Raw genomic sequence first — 15,000 nt, 5'->3', positions numbered from 1 at the left:
CCGGGGGCTTCCATCCGTGTGGGATCGTGCCATCAATGCGTTCATGAAGATGCCACTGTTCTTCCAGAACATTATCTTCTACTTCGGTACGGCCAGCTTTGCCATACCGTGCTTCGTGGTGCTGACCTTCTTCATCTACTACTACTACGCGGTCTCGACCGCGAACCGCCACATGGTGCAGGTACTGAAACACCAGCTAGTACTAGAGGGTCACGACAAGCAGTTCTTGCTGAGTCGGCTCGCTATGTTCATCAAACAGCAGCAGGAGTACCAGAAGCGTATGATGCGCCAGGCAGCCGAACAGCAGATGCTCCACCAGCAACAGCAGCAGCAGCAGCAACAGCACTCCTCTTCTATCTCCTCAAACAATGTGATACCAGCTGGAACGCACCAGCAGCTGCAGCAACAGCACTCCTCTTCCTCGTCAGCGGCAGCACCACCGACGATAGTACCACCACCGCGAACCAACAGTGTGCAACAGTCGGCTGCTTCTGCGCAAACGGCCGAACCGACACCGGCATTGCCACCCCGAGCAGACCGTGACTCCAAACCGAGCAGTCGCGATCGTCCGAAGGATCTTCCACCACCACCCCTTCCCGGTGGTCCGGGAGGAGGTGGTTCCGGTGGAGGCGAGAAGAAGTGAAACGAGCCTCCACCCATGAGATTAAAGGGCATCTTCTGATAGCCAATATCAGTGCGAGATGCTGCCGCCGTGCTCGTGAACCAGCAGCACACACGGCATGACTGATCGTGATATTATATTCCAATTTGCTAGGAGGGCGCTAGGTACCATCCTCCCTTCCCTTTAGTTCGTTATTTATTACCAACCCAAACTTTAGTCACAATTGCGCTGCACGATCACTTGACGTGGTCGTGAGCGCGAAAACCAGCTGAGCCGTGAGGCAGTAGGAAAGTAGGAAAGAAATTTATGTTTGCTGGCTAACCAGAACAGGTGGTAAATTTAAGCTAAGCTTTTGTCCCTTCTCTACTATTATCTATAGCTTACACCTTCGCTTATAGTAAGCACAGTGTACCACAGTGGAGTGTACGTGTGTGTGTGTGTGTGTGTGTGTGTGTGCGTGTGTTTGTGTGAAAATTGTGTGCACTTAAAACAACAAACGCAAACAAAATCCTTAGGATCCCATCCTAGAGATCGTGCGATTCCCTTCTTGCCGTTGGAAGTAACGTTTTTTATCCTTTAAAAGGGTATCGACAAGCAGTTAGCAATCGCTAGTGCAGCACGAAGAGAGCGACTTAGACCCGTATGTTCCTTTGATTTTTTTTCGCCTGGTAACTATCTCTAAACCAATGTGATCCCATCTCGTAACGTAGCAACATAGACAGACAAGAGCAGAGAAGACACACGACGGAGCTGGTAATTCGTATTGTAATCTCGTATGAAGCGCTCTTTGCGTTTGAATTAGCACGTACTCCACGGCTGGAGTACTGTAAATAGTAGCATAATAATAGGAGTTTCGACAGTGGAATGTCGCTTTTGTCCGGTACTCAAACCAACAGGAGAGCATGTGCGTGATAATTACCTACATCTATGAAACTTAATTTAAGGTAGAAAAGCCATAAGTCCGTACCGTTTATTACTAAATCAATTTCGAATGTTGAGGCGTCACTAGGGCGAATAGTTGGACAAATTCAATGCGATTTTTTCCACAAACACCCGGTAAAAGCGATGAAACGATGCTTTGGTATATCTGCTTGGTTGTCGGTTACCGATTGGTATGATCAGCAACTAGACTAGAAGCATGCTGTAGGGAATGACCAAGTGGCAATAGTGGGCCGATCTAATTCAAACATCTATTTTGGTTGTTGTTCCGGCAAAATGCCGCAATAGCGATGGAAATTCTCAAAGAGCAAAAGAACCTATCTGCATTTCTCATCGGGAAGCATGTGCCCAAATACAGTCCCGATAACAACATGTGTGTGCGCACATAATGAAGCCATGAGACTGCCCTAGTTTATATCTTTAGTTAGAACGAAGCACAAACAATTGCCAACTATCTCCAGCAAGAGCACAACGGGGAACAAAAAAAAATAGTGAAATGCTGCTCAATTTTGTAGCAAAAATTTAATCAAATCACGCGCACGCGCTCTAGATATTTTTTCCACTTTTCATTCTATGAAGTAGTTCGTTCGTTTTCAAAATTTGCTCAACTCTCAACCACATCATAATTTAGACAAAAATATTATAGTGACTGCCAAAGAAGACACCACTTTGCTAAAACTTTACCCTACAACATCCGACGTTCATGGGCTTCCGTTTCGAGCCACAATATCCACTCCTTCCGGTCGTACCACGTCTTGTTAGTTCGAATATACGTAAAATACGGTAGAGAAGCACAGGATGCATCTACACTCAGATCTCAGCGAAACACGACGACAAAAGGCGGTGCCACCTCTCGGACGTATAGTGGAGATGCGAGAGGTGAAAAATTTAAAATTAAATTAAACCGTGAACCTTGTATCCGACAAAAAATCTATTCCGTTGCATTCACACCCCCATCTGCATTCTGACGAGAAATTCACCGACGTTCATCTTGGCAATATTTGGTGGCATTCAGACAGGTGCGCCGATTAGTAGAACTCCCAAAGGAAAATAATAGAAAGTTAGATTGAGATTAAAAAAAAAACACAAAAGATCAAAAATATCCTCGCACCCGTCTTTCGCCTCCACGAGTGCGCCATCTAGCCTCTCTACTATATCACAATATCCATATATCCAACTGCGATATTGACTTGTCTTTTCATTACCATCGCATCGCTTTGATTCCCCCGCAAACCCATCCAATTCTACCGTGTACGCTGTGTTTAACCAACATTTTATAACATCACACACATCGCACATAATATTATCGAATCGGTTGTAAATGTACCAAACAAAACTGGGTTGATACAAAGTGTGGGAAGTGAACGGGCACCATACAAGCGAGTCATAAACGAATTATACATATTTGTATCGAAAATTGTTTCATTTCGTGCGTTTTATCGGAGGAAATTACCATACATGATGACCGGTGTAGTGAAATGATTCTATAAGTTCCACAGACGACTTCATAACGTTTTATTTGCGCAAATGCGAAACAGTTATCATACTACGTTAATATTAGTGAAGATTGAGCTTCGTTCTATCACTGTTCATGAATGTTTATCATACCCTCAAGTGCATGTCACTCCCTTTGTGCGTTTCTATACTCTAGCGATTGAAAGATCTAGGCAAAACCGTTGTTTCTTGCAATATAGCCGTAGTAGCTGTGGAATGTTTGCTATTTTGTGCATTATCCTTCAACTAACTACGTGACTAACAGTGAGATGGATTTTTCAAGTAGAGGACAGTATAATAGATATAGAGCAACGTGATTTCTGGTGAGCATCGTCAGTTAGTCAATCGCTGTGCTGCTCTATTCCGTTCCATTTGGCCGCTTATTGTTATCGCAAGTGGAAGTAAGGATTGACATCCATCCTACGTTTGTTACATCCTTGATTGAATGTATCCTTTGCTCAGATAAGCTTACCGGATTCGGTCACTATAAGCTGATGCCAAATTTTGGCCATCTGTGGAAAGAAAGAGAAAGTGAAATGTTAGAACAGTTCTGATAACCACAGCGAAGCCGCCTCCCAGCCTCGTACCTTCTGGTGATGCTGTTGTTCTTCGTGAGCGTACGACAGTAGAATCGATCCCAACGAGTCAAGCTCCCGTTGAATCAGTTCGGTTTCACTGCGAATGCAGCAGAAAGCATAGGCTGCCCGCCGTTCAAGCTGTACATCGCATCCGCCGGTTTCCGTTTTCAAGAGAGCTTTCTGATATTCGGTCATGACACCTTTTTCAACGCGATCGCACAGATCACTGCAATGGTGGCCAAAAGGAGATAGTAATCCGTTAATTTACACCAAAACAATAGCATTAAAAACGTTTGCTGAACGCAAGACGAACCTGTGTGCATAAAGCGCATCCAGCAGCAGGTGCAGCCGTTCGATGACGGCACGATGCTGTGCCTGCACATATCTTTCACCTTCCATGGTGGCTCCTCGCAAACCCACCGAAATATCCTCGAAGTACCGCTCACCAAACACTCCACACAGTTCGTTACTCAGGATTCGATCAATTTCACCCCGATCGTGTGCCTGCTTCTCGGTGCGCACCGTGTCGTGATCCATGAGCTTCATCAACCGAGCAACGGCACTATGTGCGCAGCGTAGCCGTGCTCTTGCTTCGATCACCGTATCCACATCGATGGCCGGTAGCGTTACATTTTCCCGTAGCCGGGCAAACTCGTCGATCTGCTTCTCGTACGCTACGCACATCCTATACCGGTAATCGGTGGTAGTGTCCTTCAGGAAGATACTCAGGATCGCTGAATGGCGAAGGGCTGGATGCTGTGCCACAAATGTTAACCAAGCGAGTAGTCCACGACGACGCTGCTCAATTGAATCCACGATCAGCTGTTTGGGTGGCAGCGCTGGTAGGGCCCTGAAATGGAATGGAATGAAGGGTGGTTCAGAATTGATCTCACAATTTTGTTTATGTTGACCATATTTAGCCGCAAAGTAAATAATAGTTTTGTTTGTATCATTTAAACTGTAACTCCGTTTGTTTGGTTAAACAAAATAATTCAGATTAGCAAAGCAACCAATTTTTGCTTATTCAAATTATTTGTATTTGTTATTTCTACGGGTTCGCTGGTTATCCACCGCCAACTGAGCGCTGTTGGCACCAACCATTCCGTGTTACACCAACCTCGCTACTCATTTACCAAAGTGACCTTGGACGCAAATTATCGTGCGATAATGATTTGTTGGTTCCATAACCACAAGACCATTCCATCATTAGCATCCACAAGGCATCCGTACAGAGCTGCTAAAGCGATCATGTAGCACCACCCGAGGATACCGTCATGTGCTCCCAAGCACGTCATCTCTACCTCGCTCTAAATAACCTTCCATCCGTACTACTGCACGTGCGACCCATCGATATCGTCCGATCCGATGACACGTACCAACAAGCCGCGGTGCATGCGGCATGGCATTCCAATCACCCCCCTCAGCTACCCACCAAGACAATTACCTGTACGGGTACTTCTCGGCCAGATAGGCGTGCAGCGTCACGAAGTCTTTGTAGCGTCGGCGTACTGGTTTTTCTGATCCTTTCAGCTTGATCTGTGCGTATCGCATGAACGGGAGGGAAAAATAAGTATCAGCAATTTTGTCAGTGATAATAGCGAAGCTGCTCTATACTACCTCATACTCTGAATGCTTTAGAAGAATACCCTTTTTCTCCGGTACCACCGTAATGCTGATGTAACGTTCGTTCAGCTCTCGCATCGTTAAATCGTCTTTAGCTAGGAAAAGGAAACAGAAAAGGTCCACCTTTGTAGTGATCAACTGCGATCAGTTCAGTTAAGAAAACACGTTGTTGCGAAACATTTTTTTTATAAGTTTATCTACGGATGAACGCAACGCACACACTTTACTGAGTATTTGTACCTAAAGAGTGTGCGTTACGCTTAATTATGGCAATCAGAAAAGTAAGAAGAAAGAGAAACACCCATTGCAACGTTTAAAGAATACGTAATGAATTTCGAAATAAAATTCTTCTGTTTAATGATGGATGCTTTGCATGACAAAATACCTTCAGTCGATAAAACCGTTCTTTGAAATCATATAAATGGAATGCCAACGAAGACTCGTGTCTTATTATGGGCACTCAACTAAACTTACGTTAATGCATAGCAGGATTTAGTCATCTTTCGAGATAACTAAAGCATCATGCGCGTTCTTCAGTAAACCATCGACATTTGCCGAGATCATAGGGATTCTAAAGTAAAGACATTAACCATTGATCATTTGGTTGATGTTTTTTACAATGCGCTTTACACGCGTAGACTAGATCCGCGATTACCAAAAAAAATAGCGTCACATAATGAACCGCTCGCAGAACAGGTTATCTGGGATCGAAGCAGACATCTTTCGGTAGTTGCTCAAGTGTCTAGGGAAGGTTGCTAAATGTTATCATCTCAAAAGCTATGTCTTCGGGTTTTTTCTTTTCACCTTCTTTTCCTTCTATGACGAGTTGTGCCAGTGGCCGATTAACGCCAAAAAGATTTCTAGAATCGCGCTGGAGCGATAAGAATAGCGCCATAATAAGCCATGCTATTTCTAGGGTTTGGCATCAGCTAAAAAAAAGGCTATAGGCTGACCGACGTTTCAATTTAGAATGCACTTCCGTGCATTGTAAATGGTTGGCATTGTGCCACTGTTGTGGGACCGCTACTATACTCGCACACTATTTTTGGTCGGAACTCTTGACCTTCATCATCGTTCAAAGCTCAACAGCTAGTGATGTGGCAATTTTTACTTATAATTATACCAGGCGTAACAACAACTCAGCTGATCACGACAGGGTTATCTCAAAGCACTATTCATGGGATTCATAATTCTATATTGCTATAAAGATTGTTTCATCTAGAAATCTCATTTCACAAAAATCACGTGGAAGCTGCGATAAATGTTGAAAACGTGTTTTGGTTTGTCTTGGATCGCAAAAACCACCTTCAACTTAGAACCACAGCTTAAAAGCACCGGCAAAACAGCTGTGTTTGCGAGCGAATAAGACAATCCCAACCTTCACCATCACGTCAATCGGTCGCTTGAATTCTACATATTCCTCTCCTCTATAAGCATTTCGGCAATTGCTGCCGCTACCTGGCCAACATAAGTATCACATAACATCCCTGGGGCGCGAAAAACCTGTTCAGCATTCTAATGAAGCCCAGCGATCGGCCATTCCGCTTCCTCATATTTCCATACCCAATGTTATTTATTATTCCCTCCAAGTGCCAAAACGCTCACACATGAATGATGAATAATTTCGAGTGACGAACCAATCCGGTTTGCTACCAAAAACGTATCAAAAAAGGGGGTCGGTAGGTTTTTTTTAATTCCTTCCGCGATGCTGGAGCTGCACAAGAAAGCGACCACTATGTTGTCTCGTGAAAGCGTCCGTCTTGGAAGTTGCTTTATAATCGCGGTTCCGTGTTGTTTTTTTTTATCGTTGACTATCCCACTTTGTAGACGACGTTCCTTTGAAAGATACTCGCTTTCGGAACCAAACTGAAACTAAACAACTAATGTGCTGTGCGATTCCAGCAAACAAAGCAGCATTATACAGACGCAGAGACATAACATAAAGTTTGTTTAACATGCAGACGTATAAAAGAATTTGTTTTAATTTGTTTTGTTAATTTACTTCCAAAAGCCGACATATTTTGTACCTAAATTTGTTGTGTTCGGGTTTTAAGTTCGTCGGTTTATTCGTTGCACAAACAAAAACAACCATCACAGAGTTGATCGATTTGGTTTGGTAGCCATGGTAGTGACCTAATGTAGCAGCTAATATGATCTGCACATAATCAAATAATCACACGCTTCACTATCCAAAATGCCGTAAACTGTGGCAATTGTACGGTTGATAGGCTTAAAGTACCTATATACGTGTTCGTTAATTTGTTCTGCAAACGTCTCGGTCACATGATGTAAACCTTGTTGTGCGGTGGATGGTTACCATTTCCCTGTACAATATGCAGTTGAAACAAACTTGAGGCAAACCCAAGACCATGGGCATGTTAGTTCTCGGGCGTTTACATCCGTGTTCTGTTCTAATGTAAAAAAAAACAAAACGAATGCATTAACAAATGCACCGGTATGGATAATGAGAACTTTACGGCCTTCTATCATACCAAGGTTAATGTGTAGGATGATTGGTAACGGAAAAAAGCCAAAATCATTTCGTTTGACCTTGTGGAACTGGTTTCGAGGTATCTTATACCAGGCAGGTGTGCATGCAAGTTGTTGGGATCGGAATACGAACAAACACGCTGTCGATAGCGTCCAAGCCAAGCATACTAGACAAGTAAGTTCTAATGCCACGTTAGTTCCACCAGTAGAACAATTGTGTGCGTTACTGCTGATAAAGATCGTTTAAAGATTCGTACGTTCCTGGGAGATATCGTATCGCTCATACCTGGCACACATCTTATCAGCACAGTGGAAATGAGAGAATGTGCTTAATGTACGATTGTGTTACCGATTTTTTCCGGTATAGATTTACGATCAGATACCTCTTCACTCGGGCAACTATGGTAATGCGTCCATTAGCGGCGCCAAATAGCGGGAACATTATCATCTACTAGCTACGGTTTCTATTATAATCTGATATGGCACGTTGATAGTATTGAGTCACCAATCTTGCCTTTAAGCAAACGTAGGAACAGTCCGTCGTCAGCGTTGATCTATATCAGACCACACATTACATAGCACACTACGCACTTTTCTTCCTTTTTTTGCACTATGAGACTTACGCGCTACCGACTGCGCTATCGAGGCACTTTTTTTGCACTAGCTCAGCACATTTTAACCAAGAAACATGTCTTACCGTCGACGGACAGCGCGATCGATGAAGCACCGGATGATGAAGGGCCCTCCCAGCGAGAGATGTACGTTTCCCGATGTGTTTCACCTTGCATCCCACCTGATTGCCGTACGCTTTCGCTGCGGCCCGAATCTTGACCCGGACTGGCGACCAGCTGATTCCTGTCGAACGGCTGCTTTGTCGCAGTTCCGCCGGCGCCACTTAGCGTAATGGTGGTAGTCGTTATGTAGCGGAACGCGCCGGAAGAAGCCGGCGTCGACAAATCTAACATTTTAACTTCCTCCTCCTCCGGTCCGTCGGTGCCGGATTCGGAGTCACTGCCATCACTATGCACGGCGGATGAGGCGGAGGCAGCTGCAGAAACGAAGGTTTCCCCGACCGATGGTGAGCGAGAGGAGTCCAGCATCCCTCCGTTGCTACGCCAGGTTGCTAGGTGCTGCTTGGATGGAGTTACTCCGCCGTTGCTGTTGCCCGTTCCATTCGTCACGGAGCGGGAGACATCCATCAGCACCATCGGGATCGGAACCGGTGGAGATGACGGTTCCGTAGCTGCCATCGGTACGGATGCTGCCGGTGGTGGTGGGTGATGGAAATGCGTCTCGTCTAAAGCGATGGGCATTTTGTCTTTTTTAGCGTCTGGCGTTCTTATCACCGTATCCCGAACCAAAAATGTCGAAAATCGCTGTCACGGAACACTCGTTATCTATCTAGTGCGCGTGCTTTCTCTCGAGCCGGAAGGAGGAGAAAAGTGGATGTCACACAAGGGGAAGATGCGAATTCGAGATTCTGGCAGCAGCTCGTATTAACACACCATACACTAGCGGCAATCGATAATTGCACTTTTATGCACTCGATGGTGCAACCACAGGACTATAGCTGGAGGAACGGCCCAGGAGCAGAATAATATATTCACACAAACACGAACGTGGTCACAGCAATTAACCCTTTCCACACATTACGCCGCACGCATGGCGACATCGTACACGTTTTTGTTCGAATCGACCACAGAACCGCACCACACGTCTTGTTCGATCCGCGCGCCAATTTTTTTTGAACGAAAGCACGGAACCACGGAGCAATAGAAGTGGCAACAAACAGCCCACACACAACTACTAGCTTGAGTTTGCACCGAAATCACGCACACTCACATATTTCTGCACAATGGATTCGAAAAGGGACCCACAGACGGTCAAATTTTATTATGCATTTTTTAAAAATGAAATTGGCATTGGCGGCTGGAATGCTCGCGGCAAGGAGGCGTTTCGATCGCCATTTTTAATTCACATGAAAGGACAATAAACGTGTCAATAATAAATAAAAAACAAACGTGTCCCGGCTCCCTCAAATCCGTCAACCATTTGTAGTTTACTACAACCTTTGGGCATCTCTCTTGCTACGTGCACGTTGCCTGTTCTCTTGTAAGTGCAGATTATCTGCGGAAAATTACTTGCTCACTCGGCGCACCCGTATGTTTTCCTCGCGTGTACTCGGCAGTTTGCACTCGTTTGAAAAAATCGAGGTAACTCGCGATCAACGGTAATTCAAACTCAATCCGTCGCTATAAACAAAACTTACCAGCCGTTTTCGAACTCGAATTCGATTTTTCTCGCTACCTCGTTCGAGCAGCTATTGGCGGACAACTCGAAAGCAAGCCAAGCGGTCGGTACAAAACTAGCGAACGGACCACAAATTTTTGGTTTTTTCTTCGTGCTGGCATCAAATTGGGCCGTTCATCGTAAATTTGTGTATTAGGCCTTCGACGACAAGCTCCGAGCGGTAAATAACGCGAATTCTGTTCGTAAAAAGTGTTGACGAGACAAGGCGTGTGAGGATTGCCGGATTCAGCGGCGCTAGACTTCAGAAATCATCGTCGAATCTCGGGAGTCCCCCGGGCGCAGGGTTGGTTTGGAGCCCGTTTAGCGAGCCAAATCGAAACCCGCGCGGGAAAAACAGCTTATTGCGGATACAGGTGAAATATCGAATTCGTCAAGGTATGCGCAGCATCTCGTTGGTAAAACAATAAGTCGCTCTCGGTACGCCTCGGTGCTAAACGCCAAACCCGAAATTTTTGTCAAACGCAAGCTTCACTTTTCGCTCCGCTTCCTGCATCCAAGTTCGCAAGCAAGACGGCGCCAGAGGCGTACAAGTTGGAAGTAACGGCGAAGAAAAAAGGATGGAATAATTTTAAAATTTTGTTCGTACAGATTCCTGCCCTAAAAGGATCCGGTACGATGGGAAAGGACATTGATCCGGCTGATATAGGCAAGCACGCGGACCTGATCAAGAAGGCGCAGGCCGACATTAGCTCAACCGACGTGCTGGTTTGCGGTCGCTGCAATACCGTCTTCCATCTGCTGGAGTTGTTCCGAGCGCACAAGGAAAATGAACCGAACTGTCGTCGTTCGTCGACCAGCATACAGGATTGCGACGAGGCACAGGCCAAGGTATGGGCCTTTCTGCTGTGGAAATCGGCCCAACGGAGCCTGGCGACGGCTAGCGAAGGCGACAAACCGAACCACAACAACTCGTGGAAGCTGTACCAGACATGGGTGAAGCTGGATGAATCGGTCCGAGATACCTGGATCGTTGCTGGGAAAACTATTCAATCGTTTGCTAGGGTAAGCTGTTTTGATATAGATTTAGGAAGTGACGGACTTGCCGATTGAATTTGTTTTTGTACAATTCCTACAGATCGGCAGTGGAAACCTGCAGGAGATGCCGGTGAAAATCACCAAAACGATTCTCGAAACATCAACCGATGCAGCGGACAAGAGTAAGTAGTTACGAATGAAGCAGGAGCAATTCCAAGGCTTGCTAAGTTCATTTACTAAACTCATTCGTCGTTGGGAATTGTTTGCTTCCTTGTTATGTTCTTTTAAACAGAACTCGGTACACCAGGCTCCGTTAATCGTGTCGCGCCCCAGCTTCGGAAACCGGGCGAGCAACTGGCGGGCCGTCCTGCCCTGTCGACGCTTGATCCAAAGCGTGGTACCATAACTGGCACACCGACAAAACTGGACCAAACCTCTCCGAAGACACCGGTCAAGCGTGCGGTAGCGAAGCGTACCACTCCGGATACGAAGGTCATCACCGAGGAAGAGGTGGAAAAGATTCTGGCCAAACGATTCAGTCCAATCATTAAAATGCACGAATACCTGGTCAAGTGGAGCAAGCGAAACAACGATGAGAACACCTGGGAACCGCTTACCCACCTTAACTCGTGCCAGGGTATGTTGGAGTTTTTCGAAAAGCAGTTGGCAAAGCAGAAGGAACAGCGTGCGGCTACCGCTGCCCGGACTCTGCAGCAGCAGCGCCAGGATAAGGCCAAACCAGCGGGTGCGGTTGGCACGGCGACGGCGACAACAACGCTATCAACGCCTACTGCCGTTTTACCGAAAGGATCACCGCGCAGCGCAAAGGCGACTGCCATCGATCGCGTAAAGCTGTGGACTTCCGGTAGCCGATCGCCAGGTGATACGGATGGTACCGATGGCGAGAACAAGGGAGTAGTGAAGCGCAAACTGAACGACAGTGACGCCGACAACAACGATTCGTCGCAGGATGGTTTAGGGAAGCGCGCTCGAACGGATGTTACGGAAGCATTGAGCAAGGTTTCGCAGAGTAGCAGCGTAAAGATATTCCCCATTTCTACCGGTAAAGTCACGGTCAATGGTGGCAGCGGAGGAGCGGGTACCAATGCCGATGGTACACAAAAGGATGGGAACGCAGCTGAGGTAGTAATTAAATCACCGCGCGATGCCAGCATCCCCAGTGGCATCACCAAGAAACCAGGCACGGTGGGAACTGTAACGAACCTCTCGCCTCGCGGGGAAGCAAAGGTGAAGATCATCAACCGATCCGAGGCGGCGGGAACGCATGGTATTTTCAAAATCAGCGACTCACCAACAGCACAAACGGCCACAACAGCGTCACCCGTATCGACTACGACTACCAGCGCTGCAACCTTATCTCCAATTACGCGGACAGTTCCTATCAGTACCAACGCAACTCCTGTGAGCACTACAAGCGGAGACGTCACGACCCGGTTCGTACGCCGCAACGTTGATGGAACGTCCCAGCTGTTCAAGCAGACCATTCGCAAAGCCACAAAGATTGTTTCGACCACACCAACGACAGCGGCGGCTTCGGGTACAGCAACGGTACAGCGACCGGCCACCAATGTCGGTGTTCGTACCATCGCTAACAATGCCGGAGCATCTGTCACTGCCACTGGAGTACAGAAGACAACAACGGTCATCGGTGGTGCCCAGACGCGCACAACACTGACGCCACGTGCCGTTTCCGCGGGAACAGCAGTGAGCGCGAATCGCACTGGCCTAACAACGGTCAAATCTCCTCCGGGAGTAGTACGAACAGGTATCTCTGCGGCAGCGACCCCTTCCTCGGAAGATAAAATCAATGCTCTACGCAAACAGGGCCTTAATGTGGTGAAGAGAGTCGGCACCCCAGGGGCCGCTGCTAGTCCAGCCGTTTCCTCGGCCAAAAAAGTCCCGACCAAATCAGCCACAATGAAGAATGAAGATGAGGACGAGGAAATGGGTGATGGATTCCCCGGGAACCTACCATTGCCGGCACCTCCGAGCCCACCGCGTGCACTCACCTTATGTCCGGTGACCGGTAAAGTGCTTTCACAGGCGGAAGGAGAACCGACGCCGGTTCCGAGCCCCGACGAAGCGGAGGCTGCCGATGAAAAGAAAGAGGACGAATCGAAGGTTGGGGAACAGCAGCAACTAACGGAACAGCAGCTGGAGGTGGATCAAATGCTGGCCAATGAGGATGGTTCAGCTTTCCTCGTGGCCAGTGAGGATGGCACACTGTACCGTGTGGCGGGAAAGAACGCCGACGGTCAAACCATTCTTATTCCCCACGGAGGGAACGATGGACAGAGCTGTCTATTGATGGCGGCGCAGGAGGGTGAAGATGAGGCCACAAACGGTGGTTCGTCGGGTGTTCTTACGCTCAATTCAGCCATCTCGGAGGCAGTTTCCATGCCGCAAGAAGAGGTAAGAAAGCCAGCCGAGAAGATGAAGATGTAAAAGGTTTAAGAGGAGGCGAGAGGTGGTTTGAAACGAATTTCCTTTCTTTTTCCGATCGTAGGGTCAGCAGATAATGGAAGAACAGGAAGCGCAGATGCAGATAGTTGGCAATCAGCAGCTGACGATACAGACCGAGGACTCGCAAGATGGACAAATAACAGCTGAAATAGTGCAAGCGGGTGCCCCGTCACCGGGTAAGTGTTTGCAATCACTCCTGCAAAATGGTTCTAAGGCTTTGGATTAACCTGTTTTGCATCTTTTCCCGTCATTCAATAGGTGGTACTAGACGCGTCGTGTTGATGCTTCCCAATGGGTCCCTTATGATGACCGAAGTGACCGATGAGCAGTACCAATCACTCAACTTGACCAACCCGACTGAGGAATAGATTTTCCTTTGCTTTAGTTACGCCTTTAATTAATTACTTAAGTATTGCTCTTATAATTTTCTGATTAGTTAAGCATTCGTGTGTTTTAGCCATGGCTTTTCTCCAGAACAATGATGTTCTCATAATTTTTTTTTTAATTTCCTCTCTTACACCACCCATCTGGATCATGGTTAGGGTGATATAGGACAACAAACGCAGTAAAGACGTTCTTAAGGATTCTAATGATTGTATAGAAGTACAATGAAATATTAGCATATGTAGGCAATAGGTATAGGTTTGTGATGAGCTGTCTGAAGAAAAGCAGTTTAAATGATAAATCCATAAGCCTGAGAATAGTAGATCAGACAAGCTTCCGATTACAGTTTGAACACCCCTTAAACTGATCAGTTTCATTCTAGACTTAACTGTCTCTCTTTTCACACGCGCCTGTTCGTAGCTTTGATCATCTTCTTGAGACCATCAGATGTATGGCGATGTATCGGGCGGTCTGCCGTAATTTAATCTAATGTAGCAACCGCAGCAGTACAATGAGTCCGGTGACATCATTTTTACTATTCTTCAATAAATATTGATAACAGTTAGCCGATTTTGAATGTGTTTCATGCACGCGCGTAAAGCTGTTAACAGGTGCATATTAAACATTAAAATTTATAGGCCCTGCTTACACCCTGACGATGTCAAAGATTTGACAGCGTGCAAGGGTTAAAAATAAACGTTTTGGCATTAATTTGTAAATTTATGCTCCGTGTAGCAGGGCCTAATCATAACATCCAAGTCATTGAAATTCGCGTTCGAGGATTTTTCAGCGAAGAAAAAGGGTGGCCCGTTCGTATTTCCTTCCCAACGGTAGGTCACAGTAATCCAGGTGCATTAATCTCGCTGTGCGGGGAACTCTCGGTGATAAAGGTGCAAATTTGTCGCAGCAAACGGAGTTCTTTGTGACGAGGATGAGAGAGTGTGGCGTTGACTACGTGGAGGCCATCGGTTTTCGGTTTTTTGGATAGCATCCGGTGTACGTGGGTTTGGCTCCGATTTCAATATAAAGCAGATTCGGATTATTATTTTCCACCATTGGCCTGGTTGTGTTTGGTGTAATTTGGTGTGTAATTTGGATAGA

The 15,000-nt window shown here is 46.5% G+C and overlaps 4 protein-coding genes across 7 annotated transcripts in view; 3 read left to right on the top strand and 1 right to left on the bottom strand.

The window, feature by feature from the left end:
• The window catches only part of LOC125958263 (transmembrane channel-like protein 7), a 21,406-nt gene extending 18,344 nt beyond the window's left edge, over window positions 1-3,062 (top strand). For all 3 annotated transcript variants that reach the window (XM_049691506.1, XM_049691505.1, XM_049691507.1), the window contains one exon: window positions 1-3,062. This exon is cut by the window's left edge and continues 2,147 nt beyond it. In XM_049691506.1, coding sequence (XP_049547463.1) covers window positions 1-643 — 643 coding nt within the window. In that variant the 3' untranslated portion in view covers window positions 644-3,062.
• Window positions 3,063-3,430: 368 nt separating this feature from the next.
• LOC125958274 (sorting nexin-8-like) lies at window positions 3,431-9,475 on the bottom strand. Its single transcript, XM_049691522.1, has 6 exons — window positions 8,444-9,475; window positions 5,251-5,351; window positions 5,078-5,169; window positions 3,947-4,483; window positions 3,643-3,859; window positions 3,431-3,567 (listed from the first exon to the last, which is right to left on the bottom strand). The coding sequence occupies exons 1-6, from the start codon at window positions 9,057-9,059 to the stop codon at window positions 3,514-3,516; spliced, it is 1,617 nt and encodes a 538-aa protein (XP_049547479.1). The 5' UTR covers window positions 9,060-9,475; the 3' UTR covers window positions 3,431-3,513.
• A 424-nt stretch (window positions 9,476-9,899) lies between these two features.
• On the top strand, window positions 9,900-14,462 carry LOC125958265 (mucin-5AC). Its single transcript, XM_049691510.1, has 6 exons — window positions 9,900-10,431; window positions 10,645-11,058; window positions 11,132-11,213; window positions 11,324-13,464; window positions 13,559-13,691; window positions 13,774-14,462. The coding sequence occupies exons 2-6, from the start codon at window positions 10,672-10,674 to the stop codon at window positions 13,881-13,883; spliced, it is 2,853 nt and encodes a 950-aa protein (XP_049547467.1). The 5' UTR covers window positions 9,900-10,431; window positions 10,645-10,671; the 3' UTR covers window positions 13,884-14,462.
• Window positions 14,463-14,600: 138 nt separating this feature from the next.
• LOC125958293 (ADP-ribosylation factor 1) overlaps window positions 14,601-15,000 on the top strand; it is a 6,879-nt gene continuing 6,479 nt past the window's right edge. Inside the window, exon 1 of one of the 2 annotated variants that reach the window (XM_049691560.1) lies at window positions 14,601-14,729. The gene's annotated coding sequence lies outside the window, so the exon portion shown is untranslated. Of the gene's footprint in view, window positions 14,730-14,876; window positions 14,896-15,000 lie in introns of those variants that run through there. The other variant, XM_049691561.1, reaches the window with a different exon arrangement.

This window comes from Anopheles darlingi, chromosome 3, assembly GCF_943734745.1.
Source record: "Anopheles darlingi chromosome 3, idAnoDarlMG_H_01, whole genome shotgun sequence".
Taxonomy (NCBI): Eukaryota; Metazoa; Arthropoda; class Insecta; order Diptera; family Culicidae; genus Anopheles; species Anopheles darlingi.
This window is presented reverse-complemented; position numbering and strand designations above follow the sequence as displayed.

Coding starts and splice junctions, on each gene's coding strand:
- LOC125958274 (XM_049691522.1), bottom strand. CDS start 9,059: ATGCCCATCGCTTTAGACGAGACGCATTTCCATCACCCACCACCACCG. Junction 5,170..5,250: donor TAAAGCATTCAGAGTATGAG/GTAGTATAGAGC, acceptor CGATACGCACAG/ATCAAGCTGAAAGGATCAGA. Junction 3,860..3,946: donor GATGCGCTTTATGCACACAG/GTTCGTCTTGCG, acceptor CCACCATTGCAG/TGATCTGTGCGATCGCGTTG.
- LOC125958265 (XM_049691510.1), top strand. CDS start 10,672: ATGGGAAAGGACATTGATCCGGCTGATATAGGCAAGCACGCGGACCTG. Junction 11,059..11,131: donor CTATTCAATCGTTTGCTAGG/GTAAGCTGTTTT, acceptor CAATTCCTACAG/ATCGGCAGTGGAAACCTGCA. Junction 11,214..11,323: donor AACCGATGCAGCGGACAAGA/GTAAGTAGTTAC, acceptor TCTTTTAAACAG/AACTCGGTACACCAGGCTCC.